Source organism: Equus caballus, chromosome 7 (genome assembly GCF_041296265.1).
Source record: "Equus caballus isolate H_3958 breed thoroughbred chromosome 7, TB-T2T, whole genome shotgun sequence".
Lineage (NCBI taxonomy): Eukaryota > Metazoa > Chordata > Mammalia > Perissodactyla > Equidae > Equus > Equus caballus.
In genome coordinates, this window is record NC_091690.1 from 90,560,073 (window position 1) to 90,577,111 (window position 17,039).

Genomic DNA, 17,039 nt, shown 5'->3' on the forward strand with positions numbered 1-17,039 from the left:
ATTTTAAAAAAAGAAAGAAGGGGACGGTGGACATGAGTACAATTGATCATCTCTGCAACAAATTTGATGATTGAATTCTTGAGACAGTGTTAGCTGACAAGATTTTAAACTGCATTTTAGTAGAAAAGCTTTAGAAACTCAAAGGGAAGAGACCAAGCACCGTAACAGGCCAGTGGAGGGGTTGGGGACCACTCTGGGCTCTATCAGTCAAGGGTTTTGACTGCAAGCAACAGAGAGTAACTCTGGTTAGCTTAAGCAGAAAATGCAATTATTGGAAGAATAACAGGAAGTATAATGAACAGGTTCCGACAACAGGCAGGAATTAAAGGAGGAAAAACACAGCAACCATCACACCATCAGGTCACTGGCAGATCATAGGATGCCACTATCCAATACCTCTGCCCCACCCTATCTCAGGCTTCCACTGCATCTTTTTATTACTCTCTTAAAAGAGAAAAACCTGGATGGGAGTGTCTGATTGGCTGACCCTAGGTCTCCCTACGTGTAATAATTCCCAAGGAGATGGGAGAAGGAACATATGATTCACTTGGCTTCTAGGGAGGGAGGTGGGTCCCTGTTTCCTACTTATTTTGGAATTCCCTAAAATAAGACTAGTGTTTGAATGCTGGGCAGCCAAAAATGACCAATGTTCGTAACACACTTTATCTCGGTTGTTCTGATCCCTGCTTGTGATTCTTACTCTTGTCCAGGAATTCCAAGATCCAGCACAGGCCCAGTGTAGACAGTTATGTCCTAAACTGTCCCTCTGGGCTGCCAACAGTGAACCACGGATCAGGTGTGGAAAGTCACCCTGGCTCAACCATCTAGGACCTGGGCAGGGGAACCAGTTATACTGGTGGGGAATGGTGAGAGCATGACTTACACAAGAGGAATATTTGAAAGGCAGCTGGGATGACAGGACTTGATTAATCTGTAACGTGGAAAGCCCAAGAGAAACGAGTCAAAGGTGACAGCCCAAATTTCTGGCTTGAGAAAGGAGGGGTGAGGCGTGTGCGAATGTATAGGGACAGTGACACTCAAAAGACGGAAAGAGTAGGTTCGTTTTATTCCCATTTGGGACGGTGGAATGGGAAGGGTTAAGTTTTTGACGTGGTAAATTCGAGATGAAGATCGACATTACAGGTTTTAGAAAAGGACCAGCGAAAGTCAGGTCCATGGGCTGAGGTCTTGGATATGGACGAGCTCAGCCCATGTAGCGAGTAAGAACGCGGGGAGAGCGCCCCGGACTTTCCCCCATCTCCGTGCATCCTCTCCAGCCGGGGCTGCGCACGTGCTCGCGGGCCGCCTCGCCCGCCCCCGGGCGCCCGCCGCGCGCCCTCCCGGAGCCGCCCCTCTGGGCGGGGCGAGACCGCGGCGCCAAGTTCCCAGGAAGACCGGGCGGTGAGCGCGGGCCTGGCCGTTTCCGAGCCGCGGCGGACCCGGGAGGGGGCCCGGCGCAAGGGGCGAGGGGCCTCAGGGAGGGGATATGCCCGATGCCCGGGCCTGCGGCGCTGAGCGCGGCTGCGGCGGTGGCGGCGCTGGTGGCTGCCCTGCTCTTGCTGCGGCCTGAGGACGCGGGGCCGGGGTCTGGCTCCAGGTAACCCCTCCGCGTGGGGACCGAGCTGGGCCCCCGCACCCCTATGGGCGGAGGAGGGAGGGGTCGGACCGGGGATACGGTGGGAAACGAGGCCCTTGGTGCCAGCAGTTTGTTTCACCGGGCGCAGTCTCCTGTTCCGGCCCCTGCCGAGGTGGGGGTTGGCAGGGACTGGGGGCGGCCAGGGCGCCCCCCTCCGCAGGTGACTCAGCACTTTCCCCAGGGCGGAGGCTGCGGGGAATAATGGTATCTTCCTCCAGAACAAATAAACAAACCTTGTTCCCAGGGGTAAGCACGGGCCATCCCTTAACCATGCTAAGACTAGCCCCTGTCAATGTTATATCTGTAGGATGGCAGAGACAGAGGCGCTGCCCAAGCTTCGGGAAGACTTCAGGATGCAGAATAAATCTGTCTTTATTCTGGGCGCCAGCGGGGAAACCGGCAGAGTACTCTTAAAAGAAATCCTGGAACAGAGCCTGTTTTCCAAAGTCACACTCATTGGCCGGAGGAAGCTCACCTTCGACGAGGACGCTTATAAAAATGTGGTGGGTATTTGAGCTGGGACTAAAAATGTGCCAGCAGCGGTTCTGCGGGGAGAATTTATTTCGTGCCTAAAGCGTGGACGTTGCCCGGGCAGTGGTGGAGACGGGGAGAGGGGATCGGAAGTGGCCAAGTGGGTCTCTGAGAGCCCTTCCTGGAAGCTGGAGTCCTGGATGCTAGGTGCTGGCCGGCCTCCCCCGCACTGTGTGGCGTTGGGCAGCCCATCCCTCAGTCTAGACTGCTGGAAGGCCGTCCTGGGCTGTACGGGGGCTGCGAAGGCAGAGGAGAGCAGTGTTTTCAGGATCACTCAAGCTGGGTGCTAGAGACAGTCTCATGACTTGGGCACTTTTCTCTACCACTTTGCTTCTTTTGTCCACCTGTCCACTCCACACTAACGTGTCAGTGAATCAGAAAATGCTCTGCAGAGTGGGGCAAGGTCTATGGCGGTGAAAGGTGGGGCTATTCAGTTTCTGGAATTTGCCTGCCTGACTCCCCAGGGCTGCAGGCTTGTGTCTGTAAGTGGAATATTCCCTTCACTGTCACTTACACTTTTATGGTTAACCAAATAACACTCGAGATTTTAGTCTGGTGCCAATCCCCCAAGTATTTGAAGTCTGAGTGTCATGGAGGTTCCTTTCCCCATTTAAACTGAGTTATTTGTGAGCTGCAGTAAACTAGTGTAATCCTGAGACCCACAACTAGAACTTGGTCCCACAGGTTTCACAGGTGGAACATTCCAGATAACAAATAGTCACACATAAGTCTTCTTGACTCCTGTAGGTCCATGTTCAGGTCATTTTACATATGTCTTTGGTCCATTAGGACTGTTCTGTTTAAAATGGACATCTTTGCTCAGACTTAGGCAGGTAAGACGTGGTCTTCACAATCTGGCCTCATGGGGCCTGTCAGATACTTCTGGTAATTAGAAACTGAAATCGAGGTCTGTGTTTTGATGGCACATCTTTTGGTCATGAACTTTATGCAGACATGTTTTTCTTCAGCATTGTGTACGATGCCAGGAAAATTATTTTGAAACAGTTGATGGTTGGGAAGGAAAGCAACATTTTTTATGGACCTCTTGGATGATAGGAACTTCTCAAACGTTGCTTTTTAAGTTTCATGACAAACTTGGGAGGTTCTTAAATTTCAGTGAGCATGAGAATTACCAAGGGTGCTTCTGAGACCTAGGAATATGCCTTTTGGCTGCTGGCCACACCTGCTGGCTGATTCAAATGCAGGTGGTTCATGGATTGGACTGAAGAAAAGATTATGAGTCACATTTTACTGCTGAAAAAACTGAAGCATATGATAAATAATTTGACCAAAATTACATTCCTAGTTAGTAGCAGGCCCAAGGCTGGAACCTAGATCTTTGAGATTCTGAACACCATCCCCTGCCCCCACATTATACCTCACTGGTACCCTGCCTCGTAAGATACAGACAAGTCTTTTATTTTTCCACAATGAAAATGATCATTGAAGCCAACTTTAGAGATCTGGATCACCCCCTAGTCCAGTTATATGCACTGTGAACATACAAGTGCATTGTTAATTTTGATTCAGATTAATTGCTTTGTTGGTGGGAGAAAACGAGCTTGCAAAAGTTAGTGTTAAGTGGGCAGATTCTTCAGTAATGTTTTCTAACTTATTCTTTAAATCTGGGGTATTTTTGTCCTTTTTTTTTTTTTAATAACATCAGTTGTATACAGCTGTGTCCTTGTTGTCTAGAATCAAGAAGTGGTGGATTTTGAAAAGTTGGAAGACTACGCCTCTGCCTTTGAAGGTCATGATGTTGGATTCTGTTGCCTGGGTACCACCAGAAGCAAAGCCGGAGCAGTAAGAAAGAAATATCCCCTTTTTTCTTTTTGCCGGCCAGTAATGTCAAAGATTCTTTTTCTTGCTCACTCTTTTTCTTTACATTTGCAGTGCTTAAATGGAAATAAACTCCTATCATTTAAGATTCTGTATGCTGCCCTCACCTTTGCTATACTGAACTTTGAATAGTACTAAGTTCCTCTTTCCTTCAAAGTAATCCTTGAGTTCAGGCCTGTGTGCTGATAAGTCCTGAATATACATGGCCTTGCCTCTTGTAAATATTGCTGTCACTGCATCCTCTAAGGCAAACCATTATGTCTGAGTAAAAGTAACTGCCTCATGCTGTTAGCAGTAAGCTTTTTTTTTTTTCCTTTATAAATGTTTTAAACTTGAAGTGTTCTCTCTCACTTGAATGATTTGTTTCAATCAGTTTTCATCCCAAGCTTTAAACTTCTGGGATCGAACATCAGAACCGAGGCACGATTCGGCTAGCCTCCAGTGATCACTCAGCCTCCAGCAATGATTCACCCCCAGTGGTGATTCAGCCTTAACTGACGCAGAACTGTTCTAACACACATTTTCTATTCTTTTTAATGGTGTTAAATTGCGTCGGCCCCTGTCCAGAAATCATAGTTTACTACATAGTTAGAAGTCATAGCGTACTTCATAGACCCTGGGCAAGTGTTCATATATCTTACTTAATTTATACCTTGACTATAGTTTATCTCTCTGGCAGAATTTTACTTGCTGGAGCTAAACATGTCTGTTAAATATGCAGGACCACGATGCTGCTGTGGGGGTTTACCGGAGGCTTAGAAACAGGCCCAGGCATCAGAATCAGTAGGAGAGTACATGGGTAAGAACTATTGGTTTATGCCAGTCAAGGAGTGAGGCTCAGGTGTATTTCTCTGGGCCTCCTGGTGGTCCAAAGAATAATTCTCTTTCTGTTTTCGGTAGGGATGTATTTCCAGATCTTCTGCAGGTCTCCCATGTCTACTTTGGGACACAGCTGGGTTTTGAGCTGTGTACTGGGAGGGGTGGATTATGGAGAAGTGTGACCCTCCCAGGAATTGACACGTTCTCTCTGCTAGAAGAGGTTGAGTTCCTGCTCAGCAGCAGGTGCCGTCTCTCCTGTCCCAGGCCCAGTGACAAGCGGCGTGCCTTCTAAAAGCAGTGAAACACTTTTATGCTAGTACACTGCAGGTTGTGCTGTCTCAAGTGCCACCGTGATTTTGGTGGTGACTCAGCAAAATAAGAAACCCTGCGTTAGGCATAGAGCAGTTGATTTTCATGACAGAAGGCAAGTCTCATTACCGGGCGCTCCAGGGAAAAGTAAATTGCTTTGTGACATTCAGATTGTATAATGCAAGTTTCATCAGAGGCATTGGGTGTCTTCCCTATGGAGGATATTGTTTTAGATGGAGTTGTTTCCCCACTCCTCAGGCTACTCAGTACCTTTTGTTCTCCAAAATCAGTTTGAAAAGATAAAAGTAATTAATGAGTAAGCAAGAGAAAGACTAGTAAGCCAAATATAGCCTCAGAAATGAGTTAGGGCTTAAATGGTTTAAGAGGATGGTGACAGAAAGTAAGGTGACATTTCCTCCAGAAAGTTTTTTTTTTGAAACAAATTTAGATTAGATGCAATATAAAGTTTGCAGATAGTGATAACTTTAGGCAATTTAAAAGGGGTGACAGTTCACAAGTGGCTGGGTAATAACAGTTGTTTGATGGGAGTTGTGGATTTCTAAGCTCACCCCACCTGGTGTTCTGGGTCAGCAGCCCTCTCTGTAGCAAAAGAGTTCATCTGACATATACTGTAAAGCTGGTGGCAAGCCTCATGTCATTCTGTAGCTGTTTTGTAACTGGAACACCCCACATTTTGCTTTAGCAATTTGAGTTGCCAGTAGAGAAGCTAAAAGAAATTTAGGGTTTCTGTGTTGAAATCTGAGTAGCCAGCTTATTTCCCTATGACCTTCAGTGTATTCGTTTGCTGGGGCTGTTATAACAAGTAACAGAACCAGGGTGGCCTGAACAGTGGAAATTCACTGCCTCTCAGTTCTGGAGGCTGGAAGTCTGAGATCAAGGTGTCGGCAGGATCGGCTCCTTCGGAGGGCTGTGAGGGGAGGATTTCTCCAGCCTTCTCTCCTTGACTTGTCGATGGATGCCTTCTCCCTGTGTCCCTTCACGAGGCGTTTTTCCTGTGTGTATGTGTGTGTGTGGCTATGTCCAAATTTCTCCTTTTTATTAGGACACTAGTCACATTGGATTAAGAGCCAGTCTACTCGGTATGACCTCATCTCAGCTGATTACATCTGTATCTGCAGTGATCTTAGGCTCCTTGGGAGATTCTGAGTGGCCAACCCTCCTTTTTTGTTGGCGCTGCTTCAGGAGGCAGTGGGATGTATTGGTTCTCCTTGCCTGCTGGTTCTCCAGGTACCGTAATCCTGGATGGCCTTTACCTTGCTTTAGTGAGTAACTTGTGTGCTAGTGAAGGCCTTTGAAAACCAGATCTACGTTGGCCCTGAGTGACGAGCAAAAACTCCCAGATGCCACTGAGAATAGTGCTTTGTCCTTATTTGTGTATCTGTCCTTATTTGTGTAAAGAGAAGGACTTGGTTAGTGAGTTTGTGGTGGTGTGATGTGGTTCCACCTCTTCATTTGTCTCCTCATCTAGTGGGCATAGGCTCCAGCAGTCCAGGTTCTTGGATTCTGCTGAATGGACGATGCCATTAATGTGATGAATGCAGCCATTGTAACATTTATTAGGCATCGCTAGAGTCTCGTGGCGTCTGATTGTAATGATGTACTCTGCTAATTCAGGGGCTTGCAAACTGCAGACTGTGGGCCAAGTACAGCAGCCTGTATTTGTACAGCCTGTGAGCTAAGAATGTTTGTATGTTTTTAAATGGTTAAAAAAGTCAAAAGAGGCATAATATGTCATGACACATGAAAATATAAGAAATTCAAATTTCAGTATCTGTCATTTTATTGGAACATATCTATTCTCGTTACTTTATAGATATTATCTATAGTTCCTGCTGTTCTATGATGGCAGAGCTGTGTAATTGCAACAGAGGCCTGCAAATCTGAAAATATTTGCTATATCATCCTTACAGGGAAAGTTTGCTGGCCCCTGTTGTAATCTCTACTGTTTTATTTGCTGTGAAGTGATGAGGTCCTAGATGGCTCCGGGGACCCAGATCATAGGCTCTGTTTGGATAGCAAGTAGCTATAGCACCCTGGGCTGGGTATGCTGGGTAGCTCCTCTGGGCCTCTGCCTCCTTGTCTGTGCTGAGAGGGAGGTGACTCCTGAAGCCCCTTTGGCTGCAGAATTCTTTGACTATCGTAACACAGAGAAAAGAATGCCCCAAATGGAAAAATTTTATGAGAACATGGATTGACTCAGGAATCCTTAGCGTTGTTTGATGTTATTTTTCTATCCAGAGCCCTTTCTCTAACCAGGATCGTGGTCCCAACACTGTCTGTCAAATATAGAAATGCCATCCAGGACACAAACAAATGGGTCTCAGGTTATACTGTTCGCTGTTCGTCAGCATCTCTGTTTCCTAGTCTAATTTATAGGGTTGGGTTGAAAAGAGTGAAGGAGAAGGAATCTGAAGCAGAAATATGGCCAAGTGGGACCCTTTACAGAATGATAGATCATCCCTTCTTGGAAAAGGACCCCCCGACCTTGAGTGATTCCGGAACGCTCGCTTGTCATAGCTGTCAGTGCTGAAATACCTTGGTAGGATTATTTGTTCTAAGAACAAGCTAGAGTGTTCCCAGTTTGCAGGCATTGGTAAAGAAGATCAGAGGAAATTCCTCTTACTTAGTAGCTTTGGCTTTTAATGAGACTTAAAGAATCATTGGAGGATTTGTCTCCCTTGATTTTGGTGGAGCCTGTGAGCATCTCTGCTGAGTCGTATCACGTTGTGTTTCTTCTTTCGAGCAGGTGCTGGAAGGGAAATTTATAGTGGGAACTTATTTAATCAACTCCTTTTTCTAGAAGGAATTCTAATTCCTAGCTTTGCGTAGGACACACCGACTATGGAATCATAAAGACACAACAACATGTGGACTTAATGCTCTCAGAAGAGTCGTCTTTTCTCCTGCCATATGGTTAGGGAAACTAAATACGGTTTTTCTGAAAATAGTCTTTCTGGGATACGCAATACCTTCTTTTAGTTTGTTTTTCTATTTGAGCCGTTAGAGAACAAGAAAGGGTATCAATAATAAGATTTTAAAGATAGCTCCCTTCTATCTATAAATGGAATCTTCCTCACTCCAGAGAAAATCGGTGTGTGTTGTTGTCTCCGAGTCAGTCACCAGGATCCACATTGAAGTTTGGTTTCTAAGTCCTTGAAAGCCGTTGACCCCTTTGCTTTCGAGTTTCATTCACCAGCTAAAAGGCCACGCATCAGGGTGGGAGAAGTGAAATTCAAAATTTGTGGGCTTGGAAAAATGCGTATTTATAATCAGCTTGAGGGCTCAGGGGATTTGTGAAATCGTTTGGGATTAACAGCCATTGATTGCTCATAAAACAATATTTAGCTTTGTGCAGAGAGCAGCAATGGAGAAAGGTGTGGGCACCTTGTCAGCAGGGCCCATTGAGCAGGGCTGATGGCCTGAGCGTGGGGGTCTCGGCGGCGGCGTGGGTGCTCGTCCTCCAGGGCGCGCTTGTCAGTTGTTGGCGAGGCGGGTGAAAGGAGGGACGCCAGCGTCTGACGGGCCGGCTGGGGTTGATGCGCCTTAGCTGACTAATCAGATTGAGAGAGTCCCATGGTATTTATGTCACTTTAATTTCCATCAAACAATTGGAGACGACGGCACTCTATTAAGGAGAGGTTGATCCAGAACTAAAGCCAAATAAATTAGGGTCTCAGTTTAATCAAATTATCCCTTTCCTGGCTCTGGATTAAGTGGGAAAGAGCGTCTGTCTCCAGACTTGTGATTGGCTGAATCTTTCCCTTATTTTTAAAGAAGCTGATGAAAGAAAAAGCATTTTAACAGAGAGAACTATAATAATCCTTCCAAGAAATCATGCTAAAACGACGATGATGAAAAGCCATTTATTTCACTAGTCACCTATGTGGTTTTATTGGGAATGATGAACCTTTTATTCAAATCAGAGTTCTGGTGAATTAGAGTGAGGGGAAGAAACAGACGTGGGACAGAGAGTGAGTGCTTTAGGATTTTTCTATGTAGTTTTGGACTGTTTCTCTTGGCACACTTGCAGCACATGTGAAATCTCAATCTGGAGAACGGCTCTGAGGAGAATCGCATCCCTCTCTCAGGATGTGCTGAGTAGTAAAACTGGTTTGCTTCCCACTGATTTCAAAAAGCAACAACGTGAATTTGAATCAGTGCGTAGGACAGGTCGGTGAGTCAGCCGTTAGGATGGAATGTCCCAGTATACAACACAGAAGGGGTGGTGATGATCCATGGGGAGAAAGGTAAGTTTATATCACCTGAAGTAAGGTGGACAAATAGCACTGCCCTGCAGGCGGTGGATGTAGTTAGAAATGTACTGGCAGTGATGAGAAAGCAGTACCAGAGGGGCATTTGGGGTAATGGTAATGTTCTGCGTCTTAATCTGGGGGCTGGTTGCAGAGGATGTTCAGTTTATAAAAATTTATCGAGCTCTCTGCTTACAATATGTTCACTTTTCTTTTATGATCGACTTCAATCCAGAGTTTAAAAAGTTTGCTTGGGCCTGTCATTTTAAAATTGAATTCTGTATTAGTTTCCTATTCCTGCTGTAACAGATTGCCTCAGATTTAGTGGCTTAAGACAACCTGAATTTACCATCTTATAATTCTGTAGAAGTCCAACATGGATTTTGCTGAGATAAAATCCAGATGCTGACAGGGCTGTGTTCCCTCCTGGAGGCTCTAGGGGAGAAACCATTTCTTTACCTTTTGCACCTCCTAGAGGCCACCACATGCCTTGGTTTGTGGTCCCGTCCTCCGTCTGTAAGGCCAGCAATGGGAGATCGAGAGCTCCTCACATTGCATAACTCTGGCCTCCTCCCTGCTTCCCTTTCCCCTTGTAAGCACTCCTGTAATTCCATTGGGCCCAGCTGGATAACAGAATAATCTTCTTTTAAGGTCAGCTGATTGGCAACATTATTGCAACCTTCAGCCCCTTTGCTGTGTAACCAGACATGTTCACAGGTGTGAGGGGCCCTGTTGTGTCTACCACAGTTATGAATTAGTCATTGTCATTATCTAGAGATAGTGTGAGATAAGAAGGAACGTGGGTGCAGCAGAGAGCACCGCCTGGAGAGTCAAGAACTTGCATTCTCCTCTCTCACTTATCAGCTGGCAGTTTACCAGACCACTGGACCTTGTTTTCACAACTCCTTAATGAGAGGGTTGGACGTGCCGTTTCCTAGGTGCTCAAAGACACACATCTCCATACAAAATAAGACATTTAGGATTAATAACTACCATAAGGCAAAGTTTTAATTGAAAAAAAATTCACTGGGGCAGTAATCCAGTCTTTAGATTTGCAATCCTCGTTATATAAACTTCATTATATAATTGTGGGTACCTATGAAGTTCAGCTCCAGTAGACTTCAGACTTCTCTTCAAGTGTCTTGAGTTTGAGGATGCTGGAATTTGTGGTGGTCCCAAGAAGCTGTTACTACATGGACTTCCCTTTTCGGGGTGCAGGCCCATGTCCTTCAGGTTAGCCCTGGAAATGAGTCTGTTCTATTGTTTGTACCACCCTCTCCCCTCTTCCTCTTATTGCCACTTAGTTCTTTTTTTTTCTTTTTTCTTTTTTAAAGATTGGTACCTGAGCTAACAACTGTGGCCAATCTTTTTTTTTTTTTTCCTGCTTTATCTCCCCAATCCCCCCTGTACATAGTTGTATATCTTAGTTGCAGGTTCTTCTAGTTGTGGCATGTGGGACGCCACCTCAACATGGCCTGAGGAGTGGTGCCATGTCTGCGCCCAGGACCCGAACCAGCGAAACCCTGGGCCGCCGCAGCGGAGCGTGCAAACTTAACTGCTTGGCCACGGGGCCGGCCCCAGTTCTTTTTTTTTTCTAATTGGATTTGTCTTTCTCTGCTTTCCTTGGACTTTTATTCATTCATTCATATATTTTTGGAGCACCTACCATGTGCTGATGCTGAGATGTGAATTAAGAAGAAGGACCCAATCACTACCCTCACAGGAGTGAGTCTAGACCAGGGCTCTCCACACATTCTTGATTATACACCTGTCAGTAAATAAATTCGAGGATGCACTCTACTAATATGTAAAGTATGTTGTAAAACATACACAAAATTTGGACATTAAATAGACTTTGTTCTCATAGTGCCCGGATGGTGTTCTCAGCCTTGCTTTGGGACCCCACCATGTTAGAAATTGATACAGAAAAAAAGAGAAAACAGAGAGAGGGTTGTAAAGTTATTAAAAGACAAAGAAATTTGTCATTAAAAGCAGTTTCTCAGTCTATCTTACTGTTCTTAGTGCTCCTTGCAGATTTGTTTGGTGTCTGTGTTTCAGTGTCATTGTTCTTGTTTTCTCGCTGCGTCTGGCCTTGCTGCTAGAGCTGGTACGTCTGTCCGGAGGCTCATACTTGGAGCCTTTCCCAGGGTCTGTGCCTGACGTTCATGTCTTGCTTGGATGCGTTTTATTTGGATCCCCCCTCTAGCCCCAGGCCTCCTGGCCTGCCACCCAAGCTGAGTGGTAATCTTTAAGATGAACTCATGGCTTTTTGGAACTAACTCCCATCCTTTCCCCCTCAGGAGGGATTTGTTCGTGTCGATCGAGATTATGTCCTGAAGTCTGCAGAGCTGGCCAAAGCTGGAGGCTGCAAACATTTCAACTTGCTATCCTCCAAAGGAGCTGATAAGTCGAGCAATTTTTTATACCTGCAAGTTAAGGTTTGTGGACATTTCTTTTTCTTTTTTTTTTTGGTGAGGAAGATTGGCGTGAGCTAACATCTGTTGCCAATCTTCCTCTTTTTGCTTGAGGAAGATTGTCACTGAGCTAACATGTATGCCAATCTTCCTCTATTTTGTATGTGGGATGCCATCTCAGCGTGGCTTGATGAGCAGTACATAGGTCCGTGCCCAGGATCCAAACCTGCAAACCCTGGGCTGCTCAAGCAGAGTGTGCAAACTTAACCAGTACACCACCGGGCTGGCCCCTGTGCACATTTCTATTTTTTGTATACTATGGAGAACCCTGGCTAATTGGCAAGACTAAGTCATATAAAATGCTAAATAATACAAAAAATGCATTATGTTACACATTTTTTAATCGCTACAGGGACTGTCTTTTGCAGGTTTATATTTAGTAAAAAGGAGTGATTTGAAAGATAATTTCCAATGTCTTCCCCTTCTGTTGATTATCTGGTAATCATGAAATGAGATGTGGCAGCTCTGGTCTTGAGTGTCAGCCTGGAATCCTAACATTAGAAGAGACTTTGAGGCAGTGATTGTTAAACTGTTCCAGAGTAGATGATATTTTACTGTTGGGTATGGTTCTTACCCTCAAGGAATTTATAATCTGTTTGTCTGGGGGGATCCCAAGGCCTTCCCTAAGTAGGTAATTTGCTAGAAGGTCTCACAGGACTCAGCATGTGGTCAGACTCACAGCTCTGATTTATTACAGTGAACGCATATGAAGCAAAGTGAGTAAAGGGAAGAAGTGCTTGCGGTGAAGTCCGCAGGAAACTAGGTGCAGGCTTCCCAGAGTCCTCTTCCAGGGGAGTTGCAAGTGCGGCATTTCTCCAGCATGAGTATCGTTTGCTAGAGAAATGTGCCTGAGCCCTGGAGTCCAGGCTTTTTATGGGGGTCAGACACGTAGGCACCCTCAGCCTAGAAAAAATTAGAGACTTCCAGAAAGAAGCAGTGTTCAGCATAAAGCACATTGTTTGTACAAATAGTTCAGACACAGTAAACTGCCCTTTTCAGTTGGGTGATGACAGGAACACTCCTGAAATCCACGTTCCCAGACGGAAGCCAAGCAAGCCTTTCTCAGCACAGTAGTCTCGGCCTGCTGCATCAGCTCTTTATTGCACACTGATAATAGAGACAAAACGTATCTTTGCAAAAAGCTAACAAAGAATCGTGTCCACATAAAAACTTGTATGTGAATGTTCACAGAAGCATTATTTGTAATAGCCAAAGAGTGGAAACAACCCACATATCCATCAACTGATGAATGGATGAATAAAATGTGGTATATGCACACAAAGAATATTACTCAACTATAAAAAGGAATGACACATGCTACAGCACGGGTGAACCTCGGAAACATTATGCTAAATGAGAGAGGCCAGTCACAAAAGGCCACGATTGTATGATCCCATTTCCATGAAATGTCCAGAATAGGCAAATCCATAGAGACAGAAAGATTAGTGGTTGGCTCAGGCTTATGGGGAGGGGATGGGAGTGAGTCCTCATTGGTATGGGGTTTCTTTTTGGGGTCATGAAATATTCTAAACTTAGATGGTAGTGAAGGTGGCACAACTCTGTGAATATACTGAAAAACACTAATTAAAAATGTTTTTAAAAGAGCTACCTAAGATTACACAATGTGACAGGTTAAGTGTCAAATGAATGGTGTGAACAAGTCAAGAAGGAGGAAGGGAGCATGGTGCTTAATTCACAGGGCCTTCGGAGGTACCTGGGGCCTGAGCTCCTGTGGTATTTCTGTTTATAGAGATTCCTGGCATGAAAATTCATGGTTTGTTTAGCAAATTTAATTTAGAGCATCATCTAATATAATCTGTCTCTTGAAATTTGGTAGCATTTTAGGAAGTGAGTAGTATTGGAGGGTCTGTGGGTCTTCTGACCCCAGAACTACTTGGAAACCAAAAAAGGTTGATGTCTGCCAGCCTGCAACATTAAGTCTGGACTAACAGGAGGTTATTTCATGGTTGCATTCCTGACATTGTCATTTACTCTCTCTGGATCTGTTTTTTTTTTTTTTAAAGATTTTATTTTTTTTCCTTTTTCTCCCCAAAGCCCCCTGGTACATAGTTGCATATTCTTTGTTGTGGGTCCCTCTAGTTGTGGCATGTGGGACACCGCCCCAGCGTGGTTCGATGAACAGTGCCATGTCCACGCCCAGGATTCGAACCAACGAAACACTGGGCCGCCTGCAGCGGAGCGTGCAAACTTAACCACTTGGCCACGGGGCCAGCCCCTCTCTGGATCTGTTTTAATATCAGTCAGTTGAGAATATAGGCAGTACACTCTTTGACATCAGTTTCAAAAGAATCTTTTCGGACACTAATACTCCTCAGTTGAGGGAAACAATATCAGTCAGTTGAGAGGCTGGACTGACTGTGCCACCATTTCCTCGTTCTGTACACTTTTTTTAACTCCTTGCTGCATATCAGGATTGAATGATCTCTTCCTTAACTTCTCAGACTCTGGGACCTGCAGAAGCAGATTATCTTCAAGACCCCAAATTATTCTCTCAAGCGTTACAGTAACTTGGTCTTGGTTAAATACTGAAAATATGGTTTTTGTTAACAGGGAGAAGTGGAAGCCAGGGTCGAAGAATTAAAATTTGATCGTTACTCCATATTTAGGCCTGGGTAAGTATTCATACTGCGTAAGAGTACACCACTGCCCATTATGCCCTAGAAGCTAGTTTTTCATTCAAAGAGGCTGACAGCTAAGATATCTAAGATATGACAGAAGTTGGCTGAAGGTGGATTGCTTTTCTGAAGGACCCCACCTTTTGGCTTTAAAGGAAGGGGTAGACAGTGGTGGGACCAGGTTCAGAATAGTCTGGAACTTACTGGGTAGTATTGGCTGCCTTCTTTTTTTAAATAGAACCTTTTGCCTCTGGGGGCTAGCCTGGTGGCACAGCAGTTAAGTTCGCATGTTCCACTTCCGTGGCCCCGGGGTTCGCCAGTTCAGATCTTGGGTGCGGACATGGCACCACTTGTCAAGCCATGTTGTGGCAGGCATCCCACATATAAAGTAGAGGAAGATGGGCACGGATGTTAGCTCAGGGCCAGTCTTCCTCAGCAAAAAAAGGGGAGGACTGGCAGTAGGTGTTAGCTCAGGGCTAATCTTCCTCCAAAAACAAAACAAAACAAACCTTTTGCCTCTGTAGTAGTCTGCTCAAGCTGCCATAATAGAATAATACCACAGACCGGGTGGCTTAAACAACATAAATTTGTCTTTGCACATTTCTGGAAGCCAGAAGTCCAAGATCAAGGTGCCATCAGGGCTGCTGTCTGTTGAGACCTCTCTTCCTGGCTTGCAGATGGCCACCTTCTCACTCTGTGCTCACAAGGTCTTTCTTCTGTGTGCACGTGGAGAGAGAGAGATCTGATATCTCCTCTTCTGTAAAGATACCAGTCTTACTGGATTAGGGTCGCATCCTTATGACCTAATTTAAACTTGATTACCTCCCTAAAGGCACTGTCTTCAAATACAATCTCATTGTGGGTTAGGGCTTCAACATGAATTCTGGGGGCAAACAGTTCAGTTCATAACACCCTCTGTGGTGTGAATGCAATTTATCATTTCATCCTCGGCTTTTTTCCTCTTTAGAGTTCTACTGTGTGATAGGCAAGAATCTCGCCCAGGTGAATGGTTGGTTAGGAAATTCTTCGGCTCCTTACCAGAGTCTTGGGCCGGCGGGCACTCTGTGCCGGTGGTGACTGTGGTTAGAGCGATGCTGAACAACGCGGTGAGACTGGGCGACGGGACGACCGAGCTGCTGGATAACAAGGCCATCCACGACCTGGGCAAAGCTGATGGCTCTCTCAAGCCGTGATCACACTGGAGAAATGCTTTTCACTGTAAACCTCAACACCCACCACCTAACTGGTAATTTCCGGGTCTGAAAAAAGTCAGCATGCTTTAACTGTGGTTCTCAGCCTCCCAGATCCAATCGAAGAATGGTTGTGCTCTGCATCAGCAGTTCAGAGCTTGGTTGTACGTATATATACACATCACCTAGGGGGCTTTTAAAATTATAGAGATGCAGGGCCAGTCCCCGTGGCCCAGTGGTTCAGTTCATCACGCTCTGCTTCAGTGGCCCGGCTTCGGTTCCTGGGCACGGGCCTACACCACTCTGTTGGCGGTCAAGTGATGCTGGGGACCCACATACTAAACAAAATCGAGGAAGACTGGCATGGATCTTAGCTCAGGGTGAATCTTCCTCAGCAAAGAAAAAAAAAATATAGAGATTCATAGGCCCTACCTTGAATGTTCTTAATCAGAATTTTTGGGGTGCAGGCACAGAAATCTGTGGTTTTGTTTTGTTTAGGCTGCTGGTGGTGGTTCTGATGCCCTGGGTGGGGAGGCTAGCTTTGAAATGCTTGTCTGCAGTCACAGCAGCAGTGCTGCAAACCTTATATATCATGCAGATGAGTTCTTTTCTCAAACTGCTGACATTCGTGTCTTTGAGTTACCCAGTGCTGACTACGTGGGATTGTGTAAGTGAACATTGTGCCTTACTACTTCTTTAGAATATATAATAAAGGTTATTATATAACTGAGCTTATGTCATTCATGGGAGAACTAAGTCGGAGAATAAAAGTAAATGGACAAGTCCTGGGTACCTCTTAGATTGTTAGAAAATGCCCAAGTATCAGTGATAATATGCAGCATTTTGGCCAATGAGAGGACAGCAGCTAATCTTTATCAAGTGCTTGCCAAGTGCCAGCCTTTATGTATGCTATCTGTCCTTTAACCCTCCGAACAGTCCTTATAAGGTGATACTATCATTCCCATATCTCAGATGGGGAAACTAAGGCTTACTGTGGTTAAGTGCCTTGCCCAAGGGCCCAAAGCTGAAGACCTGAAGCTAGGAAATGGCAGAGCCAGGATTCTAACCCAGGTCAGCCTGATCTCATACTTGTAAGCCTTCTGTGAGAGCATCCTCTATCTGTATATGAGCAGGGAGTTCCACTAATTGTACCTGCATCCAGTACATGCTGTGGATGAATAAAATTGAAATACTTGGGTTTCTCCATTTCTCCTTGTCAGGATTAACCACAAAATATTCACATAGCCCTTAAAAGTGCAGTTCAAGTTTCTGCCCTTTAAAAACTATGGAAAGGAAAGGTAGATGCAGAAGGAAGGGTCAAAGGTGAGAGGAGC

At 45.3% G+C, this 17,039-nt stretch overlaps 1 protein-coding gene across 4 annotated transcripts; it reads left to right on the forward strand.

Annotated features, from left to right (window-relative positions):
• The first annotated feature begins 924 nt into the window (after positions 1-924).
• Positions 925-16,435, forward strand: HTATIP2 (HIV-1 Tat interactive protein 2). 4 transcript variants are annotated; one of them, XM_070274956.1, is made up of 6 exons: positions 925-1,053; positions 1,944-2,139; positions 3,863-3,970; positions 11,706-11,843; positions 14,451-14,512; positions 15,483-16,435. In XM_070274956.1, exons 2-6 carry the CDS (start codon positions 1,945-1,947, stop codon positions 15,706-15,708), a joined length of 729 nt encoding a protein of 242 aa, XP_070131057.1. In that variant the 5' UTR covers positions 925-1,053; position 1,944; the 3' UTR covers positions 15,709-16,435. The 4 variants fall into 4 exon arrangements, with proteins under 4 accessions (XP_070131057.1, XP_023501938.1, XP_023501940.1 ...); XM_023646170.2 differs by having other exon boundaries at positions 959-1,401; XM_023646172.2 differs by lacking the exon at positions 925-1,053 and adding an exon at positions 1,292-1,597.
• Positions 16,436-17,039: the final 604 nt, after the last annotated feature.